Genomic DNA, 27,547 nt, shown 5'->3' on the forward strand with positions numbered 1-27,547 from the left:
TTTTGTTGGGTAGCAATGAAAGTTATTGTAGACATTTCCGTTAATTTCTATTAAACCTTTTGATACAAAAGGTATATTTCTTTAAAACAGTTGTCATATTGAAATATTTTGCAGAAACATGCTGATTTATCGCACAACTGAGACAATGTATATACTCATGTTTATGCAAAATTTGGTTTAGTCAATAATTCCGGAATAGGTTAAAATTGCGAAAATTACAAATTTCTGAAAAGTTCCAACTTCCGCCATTTTGAAATTTATCATACGGTCTTGCTGGTCAACAAACATATATACTAAGGGATGACGAACTGAAAAGTTATATATAATTTTTCACTAAATTTCTTATATGAGGGTTTATGCAGTAAGTAGCATTATGAAGAAATGTTCCTTATACGTAAGCGTATCCATAAATTCCAGTACAGTGCTCATAACGTGCATACCGCTTGCAGTTCACGACTTTCCCGCTAGGATGTGTTGTGGTGGTCTCTTGTGAGCCAGTATGCCGAGTAGCCAGGTTTGAAGTGGAAACGTTTGAATGTTGCATTCGTGTGTGTGCTGCATTAGCCGTCTGCGATTTTTTTTATCTCGGCGGTATGGCGGAAGTTGAAGTATAAAGGGTAAGACGGGCATCAAATTCTGTGGGGCATTGTAAGACGGGAAGTGAAACTTATGAAATGTTGAAACACGCTTTTGGTGATTCGTGCATGAGCCGTAGCCGAACATTTGAGTGGTTTGGACGTTTCAAGAAAGGCAGAACATCGACTGCTGATGGTGCTCATTGAAGACGATGCTCATTTGACTCCTTGACCAAGAAGGAATTTGTTCGACATGGAAGCACGGTCAATGCAGACTTCTACTGTGATGTCCTAAGAAAGTTGCGTGAAAATATGCGTCGCAAAATGCCACAGAAATGGCATAACGGTAACCTCATTCTCCACCACGACAATGCACCTGCACACCGGTCTTTTAAAGTGGTGCAGTTTTTGGCTCAGAACAACTGACATGATTCTCCATCCTCCATACCCACCTGATCTGGCCGCTGTGACTTTTTCTTTTCCCCAAGCTGAAGCTTTGGATAAAGAGGCGAAGATTCGACACCATTCCAGAAAGTCAAGAAGATACGCAGCGGGTACTTGACACTATTCAAAAAAAAAAAAAACTTCCAGAAATGCTTCCAAGCATGGCAGAAACGCTAGTACCGCGCTTATTAATGCAAAAGGGGAGTACTTTTGAAAGTGATGGAGAAATTTAACTTCAAAGGTAAGAAACTTTCATTTTACAGATTCAGTCCTGGAACTTTTGGATATACCCTTGTATAAAGCGCACTTAGAAAAGTCGATTTGCATTATTGTTAGACACCATATTTAATAAATGGCGGCAATATATGAATAGTATTTTTCACAGAAGTTCTTTTCTGATGTATTCTATAAGAAATGAACCGAAAATTTAACTTTTGTAATGAACAGTAGAGGTTTTATATATTATTCAATGTACTGAGACGAAATTTACGGACGACCATGTTGATGACGTCATATCTTGATATTCCCGAGGGGGATTTTGAGGATATTGATTATGTTGAGATACAAACATAAACCTTTCAAACAAACCATAAATAATTTATTTATCTTTTTTTTCGGATTCACTCTTCTATCTACTGTACTATTAAGTAAATTTAAACCGAAGTTGGTAAAATAAACATTCCAATTCTTTTCAAAATTCTCAAAATCAATATAAGTACTAAAGCGACGGGATTATGCTGGAACAACGACAAAAGTTTATCTAATATAATGGTGCACATATGCTTACATAATGTTATTTTCAAATGACAATAAATTATATTCTCAATTTTCACCCCTGAATGGTAAATATTATTGAGAAAACTTGATGTTACCAAATTCTAACTTACGTATACTCGATATTACTTTTGTTTTTCTACGACGCACTGTGTCATGTTTGATACTGTGTTACGTTGATGAATTGATTAATTAATTTATATTTAATGACCCTTTCTAATAGTATATATATATATATATATATATATAAGAGGGTACTTTAAAGTACAATACGAAACAGTACTCCAGTTTTAAGTCAAATTCAGCATCTTCCCTCTTGCGGAAATCGGTATTATACATGGTGATTATAATAGAAACAACATAAATATTTCTTCTTGAATTTCTATAAACGTTATGTCATTTCAAAATGAACTATTCTATTTGTTAAGAAAACCTTGCGGAATGATTTGATGTTATAATTCAGAGGTAATGACCACGCCAACTTTAATTGCTTAGGAAGCTAAGCTGGACACGGAGAAATTTTGGGGGAGACAGCAATATTTTTTTTTGTATACCAAAACTAACAGTTTTATATTACTTGACCCATATTAGAACACAACGTATTTGGAGACTAGTTACGAGTAGTGATGGGCAGTGGGAATATTCCCGGTGGGAAGGAATTTAAAAATGGGAATATTCCCGGGTTTTTTCCCTGGCCTATAAATTCCCGGGAAGGAATTTATTTCCATTTCTTTACTTTATCTTCCAAATTATAAGAACAATATGACTAATTACTTTATTTTAATATATTATGATTTAATTCTAGGTTTTAAAGAATTTGGAGGTTAAAAAATTTAAAATTCTTTGACTGTGCTTTATATAACTAATAATATATTTTTTGTTCCATTTTCATTTGTACTAAAAAGTAAGGTAATTGTTTAGAATTGGGGGGCCAAAACTAGCAAAAATTAGGACGATTTACGGAAGAAATGAGTTGATAGTGATGTTCAAGTATTCAAGAAAGTATCGAGCACATGTTTTAGGGCAGTAGGGAATTTATACAAAACGGAAAGGTAAGTGGAAGTGATTTATGTGAGAAAGGAAAGTGAATTGTTGGTAACGAAGATAGAAAAGAACGTGCCATGCGGGGCTCTAACCCACCTTCATTCGCTAACGCTCGCTCTGCAACGCTGTCTGAATTTAATGTTGGTAACGTAATGAAACGTATGAAACCATAAAACAAACGCATCGGAATAGAATATCGCAAAAAAGTAGGTGCAAATCTGGCCCCCAATGCTAAAGAACAGGCAAAATTAGCAAAGTACTAATTTACAAATGATGAAAAGGAACCATTTTGTAAAGTAATTTAGAATTATGTAGAAATAGAGATGAAGTACTATTAATAAACCGTGATCAACCAGTAGTAATAGACGTCGGTCTGTCTCCTCACTCTGACTCCAATTTCTGAAAAAGTACTCGAACTTCTTTTACACGTGAATTAACGTATGGAATTTCGAGAAATAGGTAGAATGAAAGGTCGTGTATGGCAATGTTACGTGCTAAATTATAAAGATAAGTAAGTATCTTGCAAATTTTGTGAACATAGATATGTATGCGCAAATGTTGATAAATTGGTGATACATGTATCTTCTAGCATTTACCCAATCTAATTAGTTTATAACATTTTTGTAAATTTATTGTGTTTATAATATCAGCAATAGAGTCAAGTTGAGCAAATCCATTTACATATAAATTTAAACTGTTACTATATAATTTACTATATAATATTTTCTCACATATTTAATTGATAGAACATATTATATATAAACATACATTTATTCGTACTTTCTAAATATATTAAAGTGTTAATAAAGTAACATGGTACCGTTCAGAATATACATTTTAAAGAATCCTCTGTGGACAACAGTAATAATATGCTGTGATATAAAAATTAATTCAACTTTGAAATCATAATATAGTAATAGAATGCAATTTTCTTTCTGATTTAACATAAATTTCCGGGATAAATTCCCATTTTAAGAATCTTCCCGGGAATCTTCCCAGGGAATATTCCCGAAAAATATCTTCCCGGGAATTTACCCATCACTAGTTACGAGGCGGACAATGTCTCCTGGGATGCTCGCTCCCTTTTTTCTCTCTATCGTAATTACTCAGAGTATAATACTTGGTTAATTATAGCTTAGTGTCCTTTTCAACAGCAAGGCTATATGAGACCTGGACCCACAACTCAATGTGTGATCCGAACTCCGTGCACTCCTACCGAGAACCAAACTCTGGTATCTAGCACTCGAGAGCATAATAATAGAATACTGAAGATACTTTATATCCATTTTTAGCCACAGCATTTTACATTTACAATTCGCATAATTCGTTAGGAGCACGTAATTTAAAAAAAAACTTGATCTTCTCTAGGATTTTAATACACGATTAATGAACTAATCACCCAAATCGCTCGACTACTTCTCACGCTATATTAAATCCACTTTGTGTAAAGTAGTTCTCGGTTTCACACTGAGTTTTGTTAACAGTCAGATAGATTGAGTTTGCGGCATATATAGTCCGGGATCCACAGTACATCCCCGTAAAAATTTCCGGTTGCACGGAGTTTTATCATTACATCGTGTTCTTCGACCTATCGCTTTCTATTTTCTCTTGGGTAGACATCTCAATTATGGATACTTATCTCCACAGACGCTATTTTCCAATATAGCCGCCAAATAAGTAATCAGCATGCATAACCAAGGAACTAAGGCACCTAGGAAAGTCATCTTGCTGTCAAATCATAGGTTTTCGGGATCAGAGAATTCAAATATTATCTTAAATTTGCAATATATTGAAGTCTGATGCATAATATAGCCAGGGGCATACGCAGAAATTTATTTCGGAGGGGTCCAAACCTTTTCGGTGAGTCCAAGTTCAATATGAGGGTAGATTGTATTAAAAGCGGTCATTAGCCACTTCCCACCGAGGTCGTAATCATAAGAATTCCAAGATAACCTTCCATGCATTATCTGCAGAAACATTTCGGCTACTGGAATGCGTGGACTAAAGAAGTTTCGTGTGTGTGAAGAGAACAGAGCCCACAAATTTCTGGCAGCTGCAAATTTCGTTCAAGATTAAGTATTAGGTCGTATCGAAGATTTAGATAGTTATCACAAGTTGTTTGCAGCCGATATACTAGCCCATGGAAATTGCTTGAAAGCTTATCTTAGAAAATATAACTGGCTGTCAAATGTTAAAGAGCCGAAAAATACAAAATCGTTACAGAAATTCTAGTAAAATAGTTATTATCGCTTTGCTCAGGAATGGTTATGGCTTCGAGCTTTCTAAAATTAGAGAGGTGATGAACAACTTCGATAAGAATATTCCAATTTATAACAATGAATTGAAGATATTTTTGGTTATCGAATATGAGGATAAAATCAGGTTTTGTCCATCAAAAAACCGAAACGAATCTTTGCTTATATTTTCTTCTGAACTGAGTTCAGAAGTTTGAGCCCGAATTGTTAGATCTCACAACGCCGTAAAGACTTCAGGAATACTTCTACGTAATGCTATTAAGGATGTAGATTTTAACTTAAGCGACAAATTCTGAGATTCTACAAACCTTCTAGAATCCTGGAAGATGATGACGATGTCTGATGTAGTATTACCATTCTTTTCATTCCTATTCAATATTAGCAAAACACTTACCCATGAAAGCGGAAGGAGACAGTGATAATGATAATCAACTGGAAGATGATATAATTTCTGATACTAATGCACTAGAACGCCAATCTTTGCCACTATTCTCTCTATTCCAAATAATGTATTATCAGATATGACATGGCATGAAGAAAACACCACTTCATATGATGATAGCGCATACAATTTATGATCGATGCAAAAGTAAAACGTTAATAACTTCCTTAAATCGGGTTGGTGTTTTCATTAGCTACTCACATGTCAGATTTAATTACAAACAGAAACTAACTCTCTGCGTACTCTGTAAAAGCCTGTGAAGTTGCTGACACATCAATACCAAGTCATTCTAACTTAAGAGATTTTACAACAGAAGCTGTAGACAACTTCGAATTTAAAGACAAGTCACTTCTCTCAGGTACGTTTTGAAGCCATCATACTGCCATGGTTGTTTTTTCAACATAAAACATCAAAAGAGATCCACAGAAAGAAAAAGATTTCACAAACTGTACTGATGAAGACAACTTATAAACTTCAGTGTGAGCTACGGTGTCAAAATTCAAGATATTGGCAAAATGAAGATATTGGCTGAGGATATTGGCATTCATTCATCTAATGAGGTATCCACATGTGCTCTAAAAACTGAGTTTGTTATTTCTCTTGCTCGATGTGGTGCGTGTTTCGGGAACACTCAACTTGTATCACCAAAGTTTCATCCGAAGTTGTACCAATTAAACAAGTTGGGTTTCTGCCAGTTATTTCTTCCCCAGTTACTGATTACGCTATTGTTTGTACTGCCCTTAAAAACTTTTAATCTCTGAGATAACCCAATCTTCCGATCTTCTGCGACAGAGCAGAGTTCTGTACAGTTATGGACATAGTTCTTAGTAACCCACACGAATTTCATAGCATATTGCCAATGCTTGGAATGTTTCATTGCACACAAGTGGCTCTACGATGTGCAGGGAGGTACCCCTTTAGTAGCGGTTTCGATGATGCTCTGGTTGAAACAGAGAGCTTCGGAGTGAATTCAGTTAAGAGTGTACTAAATGAAAATATTATTTTAATGTTAATTGTCTCTGAAGTACTCGAGAAAATGATTTGGGATGCTTTCTGGGGTAATAAGAAAAAGGAAACACAACAATTTGCTTTAGATTGGCTTTGCAAAACAAAGAGAAAGGAAAGTGTAAATTCCTCCACACTCAGCTGTTAGTTTCAAGTTAAGAACTAATAGACTGCTATTTAAAATTTGTAAACGAATGTAGCAAGAAATCAGAACTACATGCGAAAATCTATGCCATACACAAGGTCACATACATCAACAAATGGGCCCTTTATAAGGTCGGGTTGCAGGTTGGCCCGTGATTTGAAAACGGTTTAGTACTTCCCATGGCAAGAGCTTTCAGATGATATATATATATATAGGTTTTCCTCAGGTACTTGGTCCCGGTATGGAATCATCCCTAGTTATTGTCAAACACTATCATCATGATTTGATGTATTTCGAATAATAGGAAGAAAATGATAAGAGATTGAAAATTGCTTACAATGGCGTAGTGTTAAAAGTTTTTGGTAGTTTTATTTGCAACAAGTTCTCATACTTACATGATTTTAAGCTGTCTTGCCAACTTTAACATTTATTGCCATATCTCTCCAATAGTTTCAGATATCAAAGTGCTGTAAACGGAATTATGATCGGCATGCTCTTTTTTAAACAACTTTCATAATTAGATATGATATTTACCTATGCATTTTTTTTCGAAATAAAGCCTTTTTGAAAACTTAAATTTTTAATTCCTTATAGTTTTGTTCACATTTGTTCGAAATACGACACATCATGACTGTAGTATTTGACACTAATGTACTGTACATTCGATGTGCCTTCTCTTGCACGCCTCACTTACGTTGTTATTATTTTAGAAGACTTCAAAGTTTTTTTTTTTTTAATGTTTGTGATACTGTAGCGTCATTAGTTTACAACATTGAGCAATAAGTGTGGTATTGCTTGTTTGGTTTTTAAATGTAGATTTGACATTTGTAATAACCTGACGTAGTGACGTTTGAAAAAGTACAACTTTGTGTTGAATTGACAACACTGTTGATCTGGTAGTATTAAAGGGTAGGCCAAAATATATCCCTTTTTCTGGCCAATAAATATAATTGAAAACTTCCATTGATTCGTTTTGTAGTTTTCGAGATATTTCCGTGGATGAATTAAAATGATCCACCCTTTACATATAAAATGTGCTTTTGTCAGTAATATGTAAAATACTTCAATATATAGCAATTTTGTAGTAATATTTGAATTGCCTGATCTCGAAAACCTATGATTCGACACCAAGATGACTTTCTTAGGTGACAGTTCCTTAGTTATGTATATGCTGATTGCTTGTTTGGTGACCATATTGGAAAATGGGGTCTGTGGAGATAGGCGAAACAAACATAATTGAGATGTCTACCCAACAAAAAGTAGACAACAATAGAACGAAGAAAACGATACAACAATAAAACTCCATGCACCCAGAAATTTTTACGGCCATGTACTGTGGATCCACGATTTAATAATTGGAAATTAAATGTCTTGCAATCAAATGTATAAACGTATTTTTCGTTCATGTCACATTTTCTTTCATGGCACAATAAAAGAAACAAGATGAATGTGTGAAATTATGAAGAGAATTAATTAACTAATGATCGACAGGATCATATGGGCTCGTCAAGACTTACATAAAAGGTTTTTAGCTAGTTAACATCCTTTGCGCAACCGCAAGACACAGAGTAACGTAGGTAAGTCGTCACTATATTGGATTTTCAAGCAGAAGATCGGGGTTCAAGTCCCCGCAGAAGTAAACTTTTTTAAACATACTTCAATTTCAATCCATACTGAATGTGATAAGAAAGGTCTTCTCCTGTAAAAATGAAAAGACTTGAGGGAATAAGTGGGGACTGGAGTAGGACTATAAATGGAAGCAAAAGTTTACAAACATATTTCCATCAATTGCTTCAGATTTGATATTTTTAGTTAATTCCAACCATTTTGTAGTTCGTGTATGGGCAGTTTTTTTTATTCTTCTTATACGCAGTATGTAGTGAAATAATACATTATACACACAAGAATTATAGTATCTTTGATGTGTGGCTCTCATTGGACGTGTCCCAAACACTAGAGATGAATCTTAAAATGGAGAGTTTATCTTCGTGCATCAACACAGGATTACAGTGCTTTCAGTGCTTCACAGGCTTACCAAATGATGTTCCCGGCTTGAAATGTTAAGTGTAAATTGGGTTGCAGCTATTCAGGCATTTGCGATATTAGTGAAAATACTAGCCTCAACATAATGGAGTTATAGCAGGCAGGGGTTCATTTACTTCTGTGACTATCTGTACAATACTCCAAACAACATTTGATCTGTCTTCTACTTTTACAAAAACTTCGTTCGCCATTCCTATCCTTGCTTGTCTAGACCAAAAATGTACTGCAAACAAGGCGCCTGTTCCGTCCTCCCACCTTCCGTACTTTATCGTTGATATATAAACTGATTCTTTCAGTTATCAATTTCTTTGTCTTTACAACGCTTATCTCATCAAACGTAGTTCACCATTTTTCTTCAAGTTAGTAATATTCTGCTAATTTTCGGCTCAAATTTCGCGAGAAGAGTGCTCTGTAGGAATTTCTTCGAAAAAGAAAAAAAAATATATTTTTTGTTGACATCTTTATCTAACTCAACTTCCAATCATTTTTTCCTGTTATTTGTTTCCTCTAACTTACTTGTTGTTCATATATAAATTTCTTTGAACTCTCATCTTCCCATTCAACCTAAACTTTTTAATCATTTCTCAGTTAAATGTGAAAGGCTTAGATTTAGGTTAATTAATATTTAAGATTACATTTTGTTTTCTTATTTGTTTTGTTTTATATAAATTTACACGAGGATTGTTAATAATCTGCAACAATAAAGCTTAAATTTATTCTTGTACATAGCTCTTGGTGACAGAACTAAAGTTAATCAATAATGTTTCATTATCTTTATGTCTTCGACGGTAACGCCTTACGAAAAGCAAAGTGTTCGTCCTTACGAAATGCTGTTTGAAAGGTAAGATTCTATGATTCAATTAACCATTTTATACTAGAATGTGTCAACTGTTTTCTTTCCAGGTCATTTAGTTTTAACCGTTTTCACTCACAATCCAATCCGAGTAAAATCTTACATAATATTCACACATGAGCAAGCCATGATCATTTACCTACATGTCTTGTTTACGTATAAATGTTTTTATTTTAATTGTTTGTTAACTTTTGTATACTTGAGAATTTTTCGTGCGCCTTTGGTGAACATACTCCCGGATTCAACCCCCAGTTGGTCGAATGGCTAACGCGTGGTCATGGTCGGGTTCAATTCTCAACTGGGATAAGTGCTTTGGGTACAAACCCGAGTAGTGATTTTGACCTCAGTTTAAATAGTATACCAGTTTTATATAGCCTCAGCACTGAAAATGGACACATATATCTGATTAACATTTTTTTTTTTTTGCCGAGGCACTTTGTTGGATGGGAGTTAAATGTTCCAAATGACAGACTTTTGTGGGAGAATCACACTCGTTCCTTCCATCGGTAAAAAGTGCTTAACCGGCACAAGAACTGTTATTTATCTCATTTCGTGGTGGATAAACAACGTGTGCGTCGGTTTTCTCAGTGTTCTTTCGTTTCCTCACACTTTTTCGTTCATTTCCTAAGACTTTTTCTCAGGATTACAATATCTACAACATGTCACGGTTTCAGTGATTTTAATCGAATTCCAGAATATCACTATCTTCGGCTGCTTTCAAAAAAAAAAAAAAAAAAAAAAAAAAAAAAAAAAGTGGCCCTGTAGTGGAAACACGATTAGAGTGTGACCATTGAGACTTTTTGTCAGGATTAAAATACCTACAACATATCAAAGTTTAAGTCTTTTTTAACCGAAATCCAGAATAGCGTTATCTTCGGCTGTTTTCAAAAAAGTGGCCCTATAGTGGCCAAACGGTCAGTGATTTGTGGTTATGTCCATTGAAACGTTTTCTCAGGAACGCAAGATCCACAACATATCACGATTTCAATCAATTCCAGCGAAATCCAATTTCCTTAAGGATTGTTCGAGGTTCTTTGTTATTTCGAAGGAGGCCATTGTCTCTTGCTACTCTTTTCCCGCAAAAACGACAAACTCGTAATTTCTACTTTAAGGTCATTTTAGCATCGGCAGAGTTTCGTTTATTGTGGCCCTTTTAATCAAGGGGTCCCTTTGCCCTCATTAACGTATTTTCCATATGAAAAATGTATATCGATTTATTTTCGGTCTAGTATGTGCCAAGTTTGAAGAAAATCGGATAAGATGAAACCCCTGTGAAGCTCTCCTTTACACATTCACTTTTTGGACTTCAGGGGTTTTTGCCCCAAAGTCTTCAATCATCAATCATTAATATAAATAATGGAAAATATATTTACTCTTTGTTATACCTTTTAGCGTTTATATATTTTTCAAAATTTTTGGGTAGGCTCGTGCTTACCCAGCCTACCCGCTAAAACCACCAATGGATATTGGCCAACAAATTTGGGTTTTGCATTCAATTAGTGTAAAGGTCTACCATCATACCAAATACAAATTTGGTTGAGATCGAATGAATTCCTTCAGTCGGGTCTAGTGAAGGTTTTCTTTCTTCGAAAATTTGATTATGTCCAAACATTGAGATAATATATAGACCTAGAGGTGCTCTTCCGCATGCAGTGTTGCCAACAACCTCTGAAGAAAATAGGCTAGATGACCTTCAGAAATAAGCTTTTTTATGCAGAAAATTGCTAGATTTTGAACTGCTAACCTATAGCCCACATTGTAGATTTTAAACCTTTTTTGGTGTGTGTGATTATAAGTGAGCTTTAGTAAAATTTGAAATCTTGAATATTTTTTTTCACTGAAGACTAACAAGCAACATACTCAACATACATGACTTTAAATTACAATAAAATCCATCAACAACTCATTTGATTTGTGATAGTCAACAGTCATATTATCAGTTGAATTGAAATAAGTCATCATCGATGACGTCGTAGCTAGCCGAGGCGCTGGGATTGCATACAGCATCGTTGGATTGTGGATTGGTTTTGTTTGTGTAGACTGCCATTGTCCCAATTTTCAGTAGCACTTCTTTCGGCAGGTCGTAGTCCTTGCAAACGCTTCTTATTTCTCCGTATGCCCACGTGAATCATCATGATTACATTGAGAGTTTTCAAGCTCATTAAATATCATATTTGTTTCCTTTTATAAACAAAAGCAATCTCTGTGGCTTGAAGAACCGAACAGTTTACTAAATTTGCATTAGAAAACGTTTATTCTTGCAATGAAATGCGAAAATTAAAATATTTAAAACAAAATAGCAAATGGGGACGTTACGGAAGCAACATTAAAATTCTTTCTGAGCCAGTAAGTATTATTAAGTAGTTGTAAATCTGTAGGTGGGGAGAGAAAACAAGAATGAAAAACAAGCGTTTGTTGCGTAATACAGTAAAACAAACGTAGAGAGAAATTAATTAATAGGACAATAAATAATATAATACGACAATATACAAATAGGATACATTTAAAAATTACACTTTATTTTCAATGAAAAAGTATTTTTTAGAATTAATTTAACGGGTAATATAAAAAGCCAAAGTAGCAAAAGAGTTTCATGAAATAAGCTATATTTTAGGCTATAAGCATTTCATAGATTTGTATGGCTAAATGCCTCTCCAAATAGGCTGGATTTAGCCAGAAATGGGCTAAATTGGCATCACTGTCCCTATGTCGCAGTATTGATTCGAGCGTACTCTCGATTGTAGCGTTCGATTCGAGTTTTCCCTACGTAAGATGGCGTATTCCGCAAGTTTCAGTCAGCTGATATATGTAAAGAAACAAAACGCACATATCAGAACTCCATTTGTATACAATCTACAAGCATCAAATAACCAAAATGGTGTTAGTTCATCCAATTCCATTATCGATTTTTTTTATCCATTCCTGCGTGAATACAAGTAGAATAAAATTAAACTATGTTTATTTTAAAATATGAACATGCACTTTAGCAGACTTTTTTTTTATACCAAATTGAACACTTATATTGGCATTACTCGAACAGACGGTTTTACCAAATTTTGACACATTTCTTACATTTTTAGGTTAGGTTGGAGCTTTTTATTTCTTTTAGCAGAGTATGCACTAAATGAGGAGCTCCATTACTACTTGTAGATTGACTTCAGGAGGGCTCTGTATAAACACATTGTAGATTTATGGCATAACAATTACAGTGCATAAAACACGAACTTGTGGTAGGTGGCAACCAAAACGCACGAATGCTATGTAACCGAGTCAGGTTAGAAGCTCAGCGGAAGCCAGCGAGTACGCCAGTAGGGAGCAGGCGCGTCAGCGACGGAGGGCATACGCATAAACGAGGATAGTGAAAGATCACATTTACACATACAATAATTAACTAGCCCACAATATGTGTACTATGAAACTTTATAAGTAAAATACGATGTGAAATATTTTTCGCGAAGGAATGGAAGTATGAATATAAGTCATTACCGTCAGTGCACATTGTGAGCTAGTGGTCTACTATGCCACGCTTAATTGGAGAGCATGCCCGCGACCGTTCGGTCTATTTAATGGATGGGTTCCGCAAGAATGTAATGCACCCCGCCCGTATTTCAACAATATACGCTATTGTTTCTCGTGCACGAGGTGCACCGTCAAGATTTGTCCCTTAACCTTGACACCTAAGTGTGTAACCCCCATTCATCATGTGGGTCGGATTCCACGTTAATCAGTAGGTCCACGTCTCATATAGCCTCGCTGCTGAAAGGGACGCTAAACTAAAATCAACAACCCCCATTCACTGAGGGAGTGGGATACGCCCACTGCGCGGCCAGACCGAAGTCCTGAGTGCCTACCAGTTGACCTACTGGTGGAGGCGGTCCTGCTAGCGAGTCAGGCCCTACCATACTCTGCAGGCATGGTGCCCGAGCGTTATAAGGCGAGCTCACCTCCCGCACATGTTCACCGTTACCCAGGTCCCTGGGATTATCTCCCATGTGCTACCGAATCCCACGGTATGACCACAACCCGGCAGAGTCCAACCCAATCCGCGAACCCCAGGCAATGTCCGAGGGGGCTCGTGTCCCGGCCCTGCCTACCTTTATTGTTCAACTGGCAACCGCCGTGTGTAGAGGTACCACACACACGTCGAGATGCTGTGCATCTCATCCCGGATCCAATGGTACGTGTAAGTCACCATTTGAGTTTGGAACCGGCCCATATCCTGCAGGGTTACCTCCCTTCCGCGGAATTAGTACCGTTGCCCAGATAACTGGGATTGAACATTTCCCGTTTCCGTTTGGTCCTTCTGCAGGCGGGAATCCGACTCTCCCCTCCCGGTAGGATCGTCCAAGCAATACGGGACTTCCTCTCTTTTACGTGTTGAGGTACCACGTACACGCTGAGATACTCAGTATCTCTTCCCGGACCCAACAGCACGTGTAGGTCGCCATTTGGGAGAAGGGCCATGGCCATTGCTCTCCTCCGGTAGAATCGCCCGTGCTCTTCCACTATCCTTGTTTATGCGTATACCCTTCGCCATTGACGAGCCTGCTTCCTACGCACGCACATCACATACCGCTCGGGCCCCCTGCTGCACTCCTGCCCTGACTTGGTTGCATAGCACTTGTTCTTTTCAGTGGCCACCTAGAACAAATTTATGCACTATAGTGTTTATGCCATACGTCCACTCCGTATTATACAGAGCCGTTCTAAAGTCAATCTGGAAGTAGTAATGGTACTGCTCATTTAATGCATGCTCTGGTAAAAGAAATACGAAGCTTTCACCTACCCTGAAAATGTAAGAAGTATGTCAAAATTTGTTAGAACCGTCTGCTTGAGTAATGTCAATATACATTTTCAATTTGGTAGAATCATATTGTAAAGTAAGCGTGAACCCATTTGCAAATATATTTTTTGTACAGAATATCGATAAATAACGTACGATTTGTATAATTGATAGGACTATTGTTCCTCTAAACAGTGACTGAGGATTATTTTATGCAGTAATTGACATCATTAGCAATTTTTAACGTAGGCAAAGTAGGCCTTCTCCATACAGTTGCGTTGCCAAGGTGTAACAGAACACTTGTAGGTTACATAATTGTGGCAAAATTACCAATAACTCATAACCGTACAGTTTAATAAATAAACAACTTTAATAATAGTTTGACCATTCTGTAGGTAGTAGTCTTTGAGCCTTTCGACAGTGTAAATACAATGCATATGCCAATCCAGCCAGTATTATTACAAGTACACAACCAAGCTTTATTAGCGATTTAAAAATTAAAGGAAGGAAGAAAATGACTTAAATTTGAAATATTATGAAACTCCAAAAAAACCTGATTTAATTCGCACTAAATTTCTCTTCGGAACACAGATAATCAACAAATAACACAAAAATGATTTATTATTGAGCTTTACGTGAAAACGTCTCTTTTTCCCTACATAATATGGCGGGTCGATTCGATATATGCGAGTTCGATACCGTCAAAGATCTTGCGTTAGGCCACCTCTAGGTCGTTATATTATCTCGATGTGTCTAAACCTCAACTTCGATAGTCAATAATTCGAGAAGCAAAGGTTCCATTTGGCCATTTCGTCTCGATTCTCGGAATCCTTTTTTTCTTATTGTTTCCTAAATTTATGTTCAAACTTTGTCTCAATTTTCTTATTAATTTCGTCTGGAAGCAGGCCGGTAGCCAGCCCAAAAATGTAGGGAGGGCGGTAGAAGTTAGGGGAGCCCGACCCAACCATATTATAGTTCATTTGCAAGCCTAATAAGAAAATTTTAGGGGGCCATTGTAAATTTAAAGCGGGGCCGGCCCATCCTAGCCCCCCATGGATACGTGCCTGTCTGGAAGTTACCAGAATCCTTCCGCACACGAGAGGTCCATGATGGGTGTGACGGAACAACATTTAAAATATATTTATTACTGAACTATATTATATAATGACTTGTTTAGTTTTAAACGTCGATAAATACTCTTTAAACGTTGATAAATGCTCGTCATTATGTTTGTACAATAACTTTATCAATTTATAGTTTTTGACCGTGTATCATGTAATACCAAAACAGTATTCGAGATGTAAAACTAAATTGCCCACGACACTCGAAAATTTCTCGTCTCGTCTCGAAAACAAGACGAGAATTGTCATTTCTCGACTCGCCTATAATTTGAAAATTCCCTTCTCGTCTCTTTTCAAGACGAGACATTTTTTATCTCGTGGACAATACTAATTCTGACTGAGTTAGTTGCGTAGGCAGTAGGTCCAACGTCCAACCCAACTCAAACCTTCCTCCCCATTAGTGCTGTAATATCGAAAATGGATTTTGCTTACACTCAGTGCGTTCCATTTGTTATTCCCGATGTCACGACGGTATTTTATAAAACGTTAATGATTTTGTTATATTTTACACAATATGTACAAATATAATGTGAAATTATTTTATCTTAAGTTTGCGTGTTTGATTTCTCTTTGGAATACATATTTCTCGTCCTATATTTCATTCGCTTTTATAATTTATCGAAAAGCAAATATTTCTATTGCTCAGTTATGTTTAAAACACTTACTTTCCATAAGCTTTAATTTAACCCTTCATAAAATTCCAGCATATTAGTTATAGGGGAGAGTAGGCAAAATCGCACCACTTTTTACATAAATGGTTTTAATTCGAAACTTTTCAAGAAATTGAAAATGATTTTTTGATAGTATTGAAATTTATAGTTTTCCAATTCTTTCATAGTGATTTCATAACGATATCTTATCATTATCATGATAAAAATGATGATATTTTAGAAGCCTACCGTTGGTGCGATTTACGCAACAGGTTTCCCAAATCGCACTATGTGAAGCCAAAATCGCACCGCCATTTGAATACATGCAAATTTTACAGTAAAGCATATGGGTAAAACAAATTATCACTTCCATGGAATATCACATTATTTTATTCATGTTATATTAAGATGAGGAATAATACATCTTTAAAGAGAAAAAATACTGCAATATAAATAACCAAGCGCAGAAATAACGCCTTAGAAATAAGCTAAGTAGAAATCAACCTACAAATAAAACAAATTAATTTTCTATTATATACAAGGTGACCAGACGTCCCGTTTTAGCCGGGACAGTCCCTTATTTTCAACCATTGTCCCGTTTTTTCTGATTCTCAAACGGGACGCCTAAATGTCCCGTTTTAAGCAAACATGACGCAGGTGTCCCGTAATTATTATTCAAAATATAAATGGTCAATGCTAATTCTGCACTCTTCCGTACCAACACTCATGGGGAAGGTTTAGCCGTGCCTAGAACTTCTGCATATTCAAATGAGAATTGAATGTTTTGTGGTTCAAGTGGGAATTGAGGGGGAATTCTGAGTGTTGAAGTAGTTAAAAGTATTTTTGGGTAGTACTTAAGTTAGAAACGCTGTGTTATCATTCTACTTGTGTATTTTGTAAATTGAAAACACTGCTGAGTCCCAAAATGCAATGTGGAAGTCACCCCTTCCCCCGTCATCAATTTGTATGCGTCCCGTTTTTGAAAGTAAAAGTTCTGGTCACCTTGATTATATATCACATTCCTTTAACTCAATGTTATTAATACAAGGAAGAATATATCATTAAAGAAAAAAATATCTATATTTTGATTCGATGAGCAATAATCCATGAGGAATGTTGTTCATGATCGTATGAAATGTAAACGTATCTATATTTATGGAAAACACGGACAGCTACGTCTTATGTGCAGAAAAATCACATTGGAATGCACGTTCATCTCCTGAAACACCCGCACAAGACACATGTATTCATACTTTACACAAAACACATTGGACTAAATTTTGTTGACAAAGGATGCAAAACCAATCTTGTTCATTGACTTTAAAAGCCACATTTGAAACACTGCGAATATGTAGCTCGGAGCACCGTGATTTGGTTGTATCTACTTTTCGAATACACTTTTTGGTGTGAAGGCTTCCTGAAGCACATGCAGACCTAGCTGAACGTTCAGAAAGATTAGGTCTCTCCAAACGTTTGGATACTTTTGATTGCCTTCGCCGTTGCTTTCAAGATGCTTTTTGTAAGGACTTGATAAGAGAACTTCTGTTTTTTGTGGTTGAATATTGGTAGTCCTACTTCCTCCTGCTATTGGACTAACAGCGTCACTTTATTTTCTATAGACTGTTTCAAAGCACGATTCACAGACTCCGGAGACATTTTCCATATTGTCGTGCACCCACTTTGTGTGAACAATAACGAGAAACAAACCAGGAAAAACAATTACACCACGGGAGCCAAAATTGCACTGGTGCGGTTTCGGACACAAGGTGGTAGTGCGATTTGGGACTTTACGCACCTCAAAAGTTAAAAAAAGAATAACTTGAGTTTGTCACTATAATATTAATGGTATTTTGTTTATTACTACTTACTGAAACAAAAACTAATTCTGTTATCTTACTTCCTATTTTGTTGTAAAATACCCCGAAAATTAGTAAGGAATATTACAATTTTATTGTACTGCATCTGCACACACATAACTTACTGAACGTCGTCATTTTACTGTGAAGCTATGGGAGTATGCTTAAGTATTTAATTTAACTACCAGATGGTATGTTAGTAATACCGCTCTTTTTAAACTGGGGGTGGTGCGATTTAGAACTCGGTGCGATATCGGAAACTCTCTCCTATACTGTATTTCTAATTTTTGTTAACTCTGTCGTTAACCACCAAAATTTAACATTTACGAATGCAAATACAGAACATTGGAAAAGAAAATTAATTTTAAAAATAAATGCATGCAAGGTTCCTATATTTAACCGAATTATTAGTGTGTGCGACTTTGATATGTGTAGGCGAAGTAGTCCAAGTTTGAGTTTGGGGAATAAGTTACAGTGTGATGGAGTTGGATCTGGGGAATAAGGAGGATAATCTAGACGTTGAAACCCCTAGATCGTGCAATGCCAGTTGTGTTTGAAGTGTTCAATGGTGAAGGCTGTTGTACTCAAGGGGAGATTTCATTTTTTTAAATTCCTCGTGGCGTTGCATTTTCAGTTTTGTGAAAAATGCAGAGAAATACCCTACATTAAATGTCTGACCTTTGGTCAGGTAATCTATGAGTACGACTCCATCCTTACTTCAGAACAATGTTGCAAACACTTTCCCAGCCGACTTCTGTCTCCTGAACTTCTTGGGGTGTGAGGAACCAGAGTGTCACCAATCCATTCACTGTTGTTTCGTTTCAGGATCATAGTGGTACAACTATATTTCGTTCATGGTTACTATTTGTGACAGAAATTGGTCGGCATTGCGATCAACGCGTTTTGCTGAAATTCTGCGATTTTCAAGAATAATATAATGAATTTCATCCGCGATTTTGGGAATAGTCACTGTTTTTGGTCTTTCTGCATGTGAAGCACCATGTTGAGAAATCACCACATCTAAGTGTGCCACCAACTTCTTTACATGTCGGGAGAGTCCCGTAGTGGTTCACTAATTTCCTTCCGAATTTGCTTCGGAGGCTTTCCTTGATGAAACAAAAAGGGATAGTATCGAGATGAGACGAGACTTTGTACAGTCTCGGTCTCGTCTCGGTTGATAAGTAGCGGTCTAGGTCTCGATCTCGTCTCCAGTCAAAAATCGCCGTCTCGGTCTCGGTCTCGTCTCGGTCAACAAATACTTGTCTCGATCTCGGTCTAGGTCTCGATATCGTCTCGAAATAAATAGTGTGAAATTAAAATTGTGAAAGTTTTATTATCGTACAGTCTGTCGTTTCCGCTTCTTATTTTTTGCCTTCATTCTTTACTTAGAATTATGGTATGATGTACCTCTTCGTAGCTTATTTGCTAGCGCTAATGCTTTCCATGTGTGTGTTCCAGCTTCAATCATCAGTGGGTATAACATACCTGGAATAAAATCCTAATAGTAACCCATATTTCACTTTTCAACAATAGACTTTGTCTCATATAGCCTCAGTACTGCTTATACAATTAAACTCTATTAAATTAACTCCAGTAGTATACAGTAGTTTATTTTCTTCCTTTGAATCAGAATTGTTGTATACCTCCTAACGGATAACGCAACACACAGCAGTACGAATGTATTAAATCGTACCGAAATTGAAATTTTACAATTTCTCATTTATAATCCAAAACATTCTGCTTTGACTGTCATTTTAAAACATAACGGCCATTATCTTAACAAATAGGGTAAATTATTACAACAATATATTTTGTTTCAAATTGATCGATAGCTTTATAACCGTTTCACATCTGTGTTTAATTGACACTTTAAAACAGGACTTTCCTTAACTATGTGGTGGGAGCTACGGCACTCATCTTTGCTATCCGAGGTCTCGGGTTGGATCACCAAACAAGTTAGATTCAAAGTCCGATGTTTCGTACAGTTCGCGTCTCACTCTAAGTACATTATGTTTCTTATAAAGTTCATAAGGTCGTAATATATTACATAAGCATATATCCAGTGTCGTACCATGGATTAAGCTAATTCCTGAGCTCTCAGCGGTGCATGTGATCTTTATTCGAGAAAACTAATCGTGTGTTCATTACGTTGAAATTTTATATTGTTTAAAAATTATTTGCGAAACATGGACATACATATTATACTATGCGATACTATGTGTTTGGTATCCCCAAAACGGTTTGAAATAACAATTGTTGTAAATGGCATTATGATCATTTAAGTCTTTTAGAAGCATCTACATAATGAGAGACGTGATATGTCAGCACGTTTTCGAAGTAAAGACTTTTAAACAATGTTAAATTTTTCATTTCTTGTAACTTTGTTCCTTCTTTCATTCGAAATACATTATACCATGATCATAGTATTTGACGCTAAGATACAAACGATCCGCATTGCACCGCCTATGCCATTTGAGTTATTAGAGATTTCCAAAATGTTGATGTTAGTGATACTATATTGTCCTTTGTTACACTGAATAATGTATGTGGTATTGTGGTTTTATTTAATATTTAAATTACAAATAGGTAATACCTTTCATAGTGCAATTTGAGAAAATACAACTTTATGGTTGGCAACACTGCTTGTTTATCTAGTGGTATTGCAGAGTATCTAGAAGAATTTTCCCTTCAATATTTCACATAACATGCTACAAAATTTCAGCATTTTAATGTATATATATAGGGACGGACCCAGGATTGTCTGATGACTTTAACCACACTGAAACTCTTCAAAGTGACATGTGACAATATTCTTTACTCCTGACAACGCTGATGCATAGAACGAAGGGGAGGGGGGAGTATTTTAAAGAGGGTCCGAAGTGTTATGTAGGAAAAATGTTCTCTCCTCCTGGATTCCGTTTTCTTCCTCACTTGAAATATGTTGCATTGCTCTGCTTGGTGAATCCTTCTCCTTCAACCTTTAGAAAATCGAATTGCTTTTGCAAAACTCTGGTTTCTTTTAAGTCCCAAACGGAAACATAATGGCAGAAAGTTTCGAAAAGTGTTGCTATTTTCACAGTTAGTTTCTCATTTTAGATGGTGTACATTTACAATGAAGAGAGGGTGTCCTAAATCCGGCCCGATATATATATATATATATATATATATATATATATATATATATATATATATATAGAGAGAGAGAGAGAGAGAGAGAGAGAGAGAGAAGATTATATACATCAGCAGTGGATTTTGTTTCGGGAGAGGCTTGACGAACGGGTAAGAAACATTTGTATCGTACACTCCGCATCAAAAAATTGCGACAGCTAACGCCGTGCAGTTAGGCCATCCAATATACACATTCTTATCCCATAATCGTGTAATCCTCCTTCTTTGTTCTCTCCCATACTAAAATTAGCTAGCAACATGAGCGCAATTCTTATTTCAAAACATACATGTATTAGTTTCGATAAAATGAAATAACACAACCTAGACGAAACAAGATTCATAAGTTGATGTAGGGAGAAACTGGAACACACACTATGAAAAATTCAAATCAATAGGTGTCTATTACACAGAGATTCAGAAATGAGATAGAGAAAGAGAGAGAGAGATTGACAGAAGAAGGAAACGAAAAGGGAGAACATATAAAAATGAGGAATTCAAACGTAATAACAAAAGAACCTAACATTATAAAGTTCCGTTTTCAGAAATCCAACAGTAATATAGAAATAATGTTTGTCTTTATATACGTTTTTTTAGAACTATTCGAATATATAGAGGATGCTTTAAAGATTCATTAACTCGCTTTCATAAAGGAAAGCATACTCAATTGCCAGTAGAACTGTGGATCTCCGAGACACATTTAGGATAATGTCAAAAGTATAACATACATGCTTTGTTTCCGCGTGGTTCGATTGCAAATTCGGTAGTATTCATTGGACGTACTGATCCGAATTTTGACCGAATTTTCTAAAGCCTCTCATTCGTACCTCAAAAGGAAATTTATATTTTTTATGTAAAAGAATTCAGGGAATGCAAATTTATTCAACATTCCTTTACAATTAAAGTCGGCTAAATAGATATTCCTTAGTTCTTTTGTCTTTACTTGTTTCGGAATTTTTCATATCAATATGATCAGTTTCCAGAATTATTTTAGTTCCTTAGTAAATCCATTTATAACAAGGTCCAAACTGCTACAATATTAATTTGGCTTCAGAAGAATCTGCACACCTCACCCCTTTGTTACTCTCTATATATCCATCTACTATGTAGAGCTCCTCCGTGGCTAAGCGGTTAGCGTACGCGCGTTAGGCGTGGGAGGCCCGGGTTCGATTCCCGGCGGGAGCTCATGTGGTTCGGATTCCACGTTAATCAGTAGGTTCACGTCTCATTTAGCCTCGCTGCTGAACAGGACGTTAAACTCAAAATCCTCATCATCACCATCTACTATGTAAACAATAATTAGTAAAAGAAAGAGGCTGAGAGCTGATACGTGCTCCGTGAGGAACGTTGTCATTCCTTTTACTGGTATTTCTAAAGAGTCTAGTGTTGCCACGAGACGAGATGAGACTTCTGATTGTCTCCTTTCGTCTCGTGCAAAGCACATTTTATCTCGTGTCTCGTCTCGAAAAGATGTTGCTGTCTCGTTTGGAATGGTTCTGTCTCGTTTCGTGGCAACACTAGAAAGGCTGAGACCCACAAAAAGAGCTGTCATGCCAAGTGTGTGAACTTTTAACCAAGTTTGCTTTGGTTAAGACAGCACAACACACAACACGACTACAATATTCCAGTAACGACTGCTTAGTTTCGACTGAACCAGTAATTACTACAATAGGAACATTATATTTCACGGTACTTTAGATAATTAATAATATGATTTTTTAAGTTCCATTTCCATTTGCACTAAAAAGTATGGTAAATGTTTAGTATAGGCGACCAAAACTAGCAAAAAGTAGGATGATTTAAGGAAGAAATGAGTTGATAGTGTTCAAATAGTCAAGAAAGTATCGAACACAATCTTTTTAGGGCAGCAGGGGATTTGTATAAACCGTAAAGATAAGTGGAAGTGATTTATGTGAGAAAAGAAAGTGAATTGCTGGTAACGAAGATAGAAAAAACGTGCCATGCGGGGCTCTAACCTGCCTTCACTCGCTAACGCTCGCTCTACAATGCTGCCTGAATGTAATGTTGGTAACGTATAGACCGACGTCAATTACTAATGATGGTTCAGGGTTTTTTATTAGTACATCATCTCTATTTCTACATAATTCTAAATTGCTTTACAAAATGGTTCCTTTTCATCATTTGTAAATTAGTACTTTGCTAATTTTGGCTGTTCCTTAGCATTGGGTTCCAGATTTGCACCTACTTTTTTGCGATATTCTATTCCGATGCGGTTGTATTATGGTTTCATACGTTAAATTACGCTACCAATATTAAATTCCGACACCATTGTAGAGCGAGCGTTAGCGAATGAAGGCGGGTTAGAGCCCCGCATGGCAAGTTGTTTTCTATCTTCGTTAGCAACAATTCACTTTCTTTTCTCACATAAATCACTTCCGCTTACCTTTCCGTTTTGTATAAATCTCCTACTGCCCTAAAATAAATGTGTTCGATACTCTCTTGACTAATTGAACATCACTATCAACTCATTTCTTCCGTAAATTATCCTACTTTTTGCTAATTTTGGCCCCCCAATACTAAGCAATTACTGTACTTTTTAGTGCAAATGGAACTGGAACTTTAAAAAAATCATATTAATTAGTTATATAAAGTACCGTGAAATAATTCTAAAGTTTTTTACCTCCAAATTCTTTAAAACCTACAAGTAAATCATAATAACTTAAAATAAAGTAATTAGTCATATGGTTCTTATAATTTGGAAGATAAAATTTAAAAAAATGGAAATAAATTCCTTTCCGGGAATTTATAGCCCAAGGAAAAAAACCGAGAATATTCCCATTTTTAAATTCCTTCCCAACGGGAATATTGCCGTTGCTCATCACTACTCTCTGACTCGAATTTCTGAAAAGATACTCGGACTTCTCTTACATGTGAATTAACGCATGAAATTTCGAGAAATGGGCAGGTAGAATGGTCGTATGTGGCAATGTTACATGCAAAATTATAAAGGTAAGAAAGTATTTTGCAAACATTGTAAACGTACATATTTATGCGCAAACGTTGACAAAATTGTTTATAAAATTTAAAAAATTAATATGTTTATAACATCAGTAGTCGAGTTTAGAAACGCCACTTAATTGTAAATTTAAACAGTTTAGCAGTTTAAAAGTATGAAGACTTACTTTACCATTTTTGAAACATATTTACTTTCATAGAACATATTGTAAGTAAATATAAATTTATGCGTATTTTCTAAATAAAAAATTAATAAAACAACATAACATCGTTCAGAACATATATTTTAAAAACTTCTCTGGGGACAACAATAATAACATACTATAATATAAAAACGAATTTATATTTGAAATTATAATATAGTAATAGTATTAAATTTTCTTTGTAATTGTACATAAATTCCAGGAAATTACATTTTTGGAAATCTTCCTGGGAATTTACCCATCACTTGTTACGAGCCCCGCAGGGGTGTTGCGTTTTGTTCTCGACATGAAATGGGCAAATTTAGACTTGCCCAAATTTTTCTGTACACTTTACAATTTATGCATCCGTACAGTAAAACCACATCGTTTACCTACTACCGCCTCACTACACCCCTTCAGATAATGCAAAATTAAACTTCATTTTTCTTCATAAATACTCAACGTAGAGCGATGACCTTTATCATTTTTCTCTTGCCTCATGCTCACATTTTTTATCATTCTGTAAGAAAAAAAGTAGCGAACCAATTATATTTTTCAACAGTTCTTTGCAGTGGTACGCCAAAAGTAATCCTGCACTTATGCTAATTTTCCCATAAATTTTCTGATCTTGAGACGCTGCTTGCACAAGTTATTCCAAATATTGTACAAAATCAGAGCAAAAGTAATATATTTAGTGATGGGCAGTGGGAATATTCCCGGTGGGAAGGAATTTAAAAATGGGAATATTCCCGGGAAGGAATTTATTTCCATTTCTTTATTTTATGTTGAAAATAATAAGAACCATATGGCTAATTACTTTATTTTAATATATTATGATTTACTTCCAGGTTTTAGAGAATTTGGAGGTTTAAAAATTTAAAATTATTTACGGTACTTTATATTACTAATAATATGATTTTTTAAGTTCCATTTGCACTAAAAAGTAAGGTAAATGTTTAGTATTGCGGGCCAAAACTAGCAAAAACGTAAAACGATTTACGGAAGAAATGAGTTGATAGTGGTGTTAAAATAGTCAAGAAAGTATCGAATACATTTTTTGTAGGGCAGTAGGGGATTTATACAAAACAAAAAGGTATGCGGAAATGATTTATGTGAGAAAAGAAAGTTTATTGTTGGTAACAAAGATAGAAAACAACGTGTCATGCGGGGTTCTCACCCGCCTTCATTCGCTAACGCTCGCTCTGCAACGCTGTCTGAATTTAATGTTGGTAATGTAATTTAACGTACGAAAACATACAATAACCGCACCGGAATAGATTGTTGCAAAAAGTAGTACTAATTTACAAATGATGAAAAGGAACCATTTTGTAAAGTAATTTAGAATTATGTAGAAATAGAGATGAAGGTATTAATAAACCCTGAAACACCATTAGTAATAGAAGTTGGCCTGTCTCCTCTCTCTGACTCGAATTTCTGAAAAAGTACGCAGATTTTTTTTTACTTGTGAATTAGCGTATGGAATTTCGTGCCAAAATGTTAGTGCTAAAATATAAAGAATGGTAAGTAACTTGCAAAATTTGTGAACATAAATATGTATGCGCAATTGTTGATAAATTGGTGATACATGTATCTTCTAGCGTTACCCAATCTAATTGGTTTATAACATTTATAAATTTGATGTGTTTATAATATCAGTAGTAGAGTCAAGTTGAACAAATCGACTTACATATAAATTTAAACTGTTACTATATAGTTTACTATATAATTTTTCACACATATTTGCTTGATAGAACATATTGTATATAAATATACATTTACACGTACTCTCCAAGTATAATACAGTGTTAATGAAGTAACATAGTACCATTCAGAATATACATTTTAAACAATCCTCTGAGAACAACAGTAATAGTATGCTGTGATATAAAAATTAATTTAACTTTGAAATCATAATATAGTAATAGAATGCAATTTTCTTTCTGATTGAACATAAATTTCCGGATAAATTCCTATTTTGGGAATTTTCCTGGGAATACTCCCGAAAAATATCTTCCCGGGAATTTACCCATCACTAGTGTGGATTAACGTGTGTGCAGGCAAATGTGAAAATCGATTGAAAACTTTTCCACACCCTTCGAATGTGTGAGGTTTCTCCTTTGTATGGTTTAACATGTTTTCTAGCCAAATTTGGACGTTGATAAAATGCCTCAACACACTCTTTATGTGTGTAAGATTTTTCTCCTGTGGATTATCATATGTTTAGCCAAAGTTGAACGATGATTAAATGACTTTCCGCAGTCTTGGCAGGTATGTCGTTTTTCCCCTGTATGGATTACCATGTGTCTAGACAAAGTTGAACGTTGCCGAAATGCTTTACCACACACTTCACATGTATGAAGTTTTTCTCCTGTATGGATTACCATGTGTCCAGCCAAAGTTGAACGATGACGAAATGCCTTACCGCAATCTTTACATATGTGAGATTTTTCCCCTGTATGGACTAACATATGTCCAGCCAATTTTGAACGTAGACGAAATGCCTTACCACAATCTTCACACGTATGAGATTTTTCCCCTGTATGGATTAGCATGTGTCCAGCCAAAGTTGAACAATGACGAAATGCTTTACAACACTCTTTACATGTGTGAAGTTTTTCTCCTGTATGGATTAACATGTGTGTAGCCAAACTTGAACGTTGACGAAATGCTTTACCACACTCTTCACATGTGTAAGGGTTTTCTCCTGTATGGATTAATATGTGTCTAGCCAATTTTGAACGTTGACGAAATGCTTTACCACAATCTTCACATGTGTGAAGTTTTTCTCCTGTATGGATTAACATGTGTGTAGCCAAATTTGAACGTTGACGAAATGTTTTGCCACACTCTTCACATGTGTGAGATTTTTCCCCTGTATGGACTAACATATGTCCCGCCAAATTTGAACGTTGACGAAAAGCCTTTCCACACTCTTCACATGTGTGAAATTTTTCTCCTGTATGAATTAACATGTGTCCAGCCAAAGTTGAACGTTGACGAAATGCCTTTCCACACTCTTCACATGTGTGAAATTTTTCTCCTGAGTGGATTAACATATGTCTAACCAAATTTGAACGCGTACTAAGTCCCTTTCCACACTTGTCGCATGTGTAAGGTTTTTCTCCTGTATGGATTAACATGTGTCTAGCCAAAGTTGAACGTTGATGAAATGATCCACCACACTCGTCACATGTCAAAGGTTTTCGTATTGTATGGGTTAACATGTGTGCAACC

General features: G+C 35.8%; 1 protein-coding gene across 1 annotated transcript; it reads right to left on the reverse strand.

The window, feature by feature from the left end:
* Positions 1-24,398: 24,398 nt before the first annotated feature.
* Positions 24,399-27,537, reverse strand: LOC145675802 (uncharacterized). Its single transcript, XM_081746504.1, has one exon. The coding sequence runs from the start codon at positions 27,535-27,537 to the stop codon at positions 26,494-26,496; it is 1,044 nt and encodes a 347-aa protein (XP_081602630.1). The 3' UTR covers positions 24,399-26,493.
* Positions 27,538-27,547: the final 10 nt, after the last annotated feature.

The sequence above is a fragment of the Thermobia domestica genome, chromosome 18 (genome assembly GCF_964235325.1).
Source record: "Thermobia domestica chromosome 18, izTheDome1.hap1.1, whole genome shotgun sequence".
Lineage (NCBI taxonomy): Eukaryota > Metazoa > Arthropoda > Insecta > Zygentoma > Lepismatidae > Thermobia > Thermobia domestica.

Coding starts and splice junctions, on each gene's coding strand:
- LOC145675802 (XM_081746504.1), bottom strand. CDS start 27,537: ATGTTAACCCATACAATACGAAAACCTTTGACATGTGACGAGTGTGGT.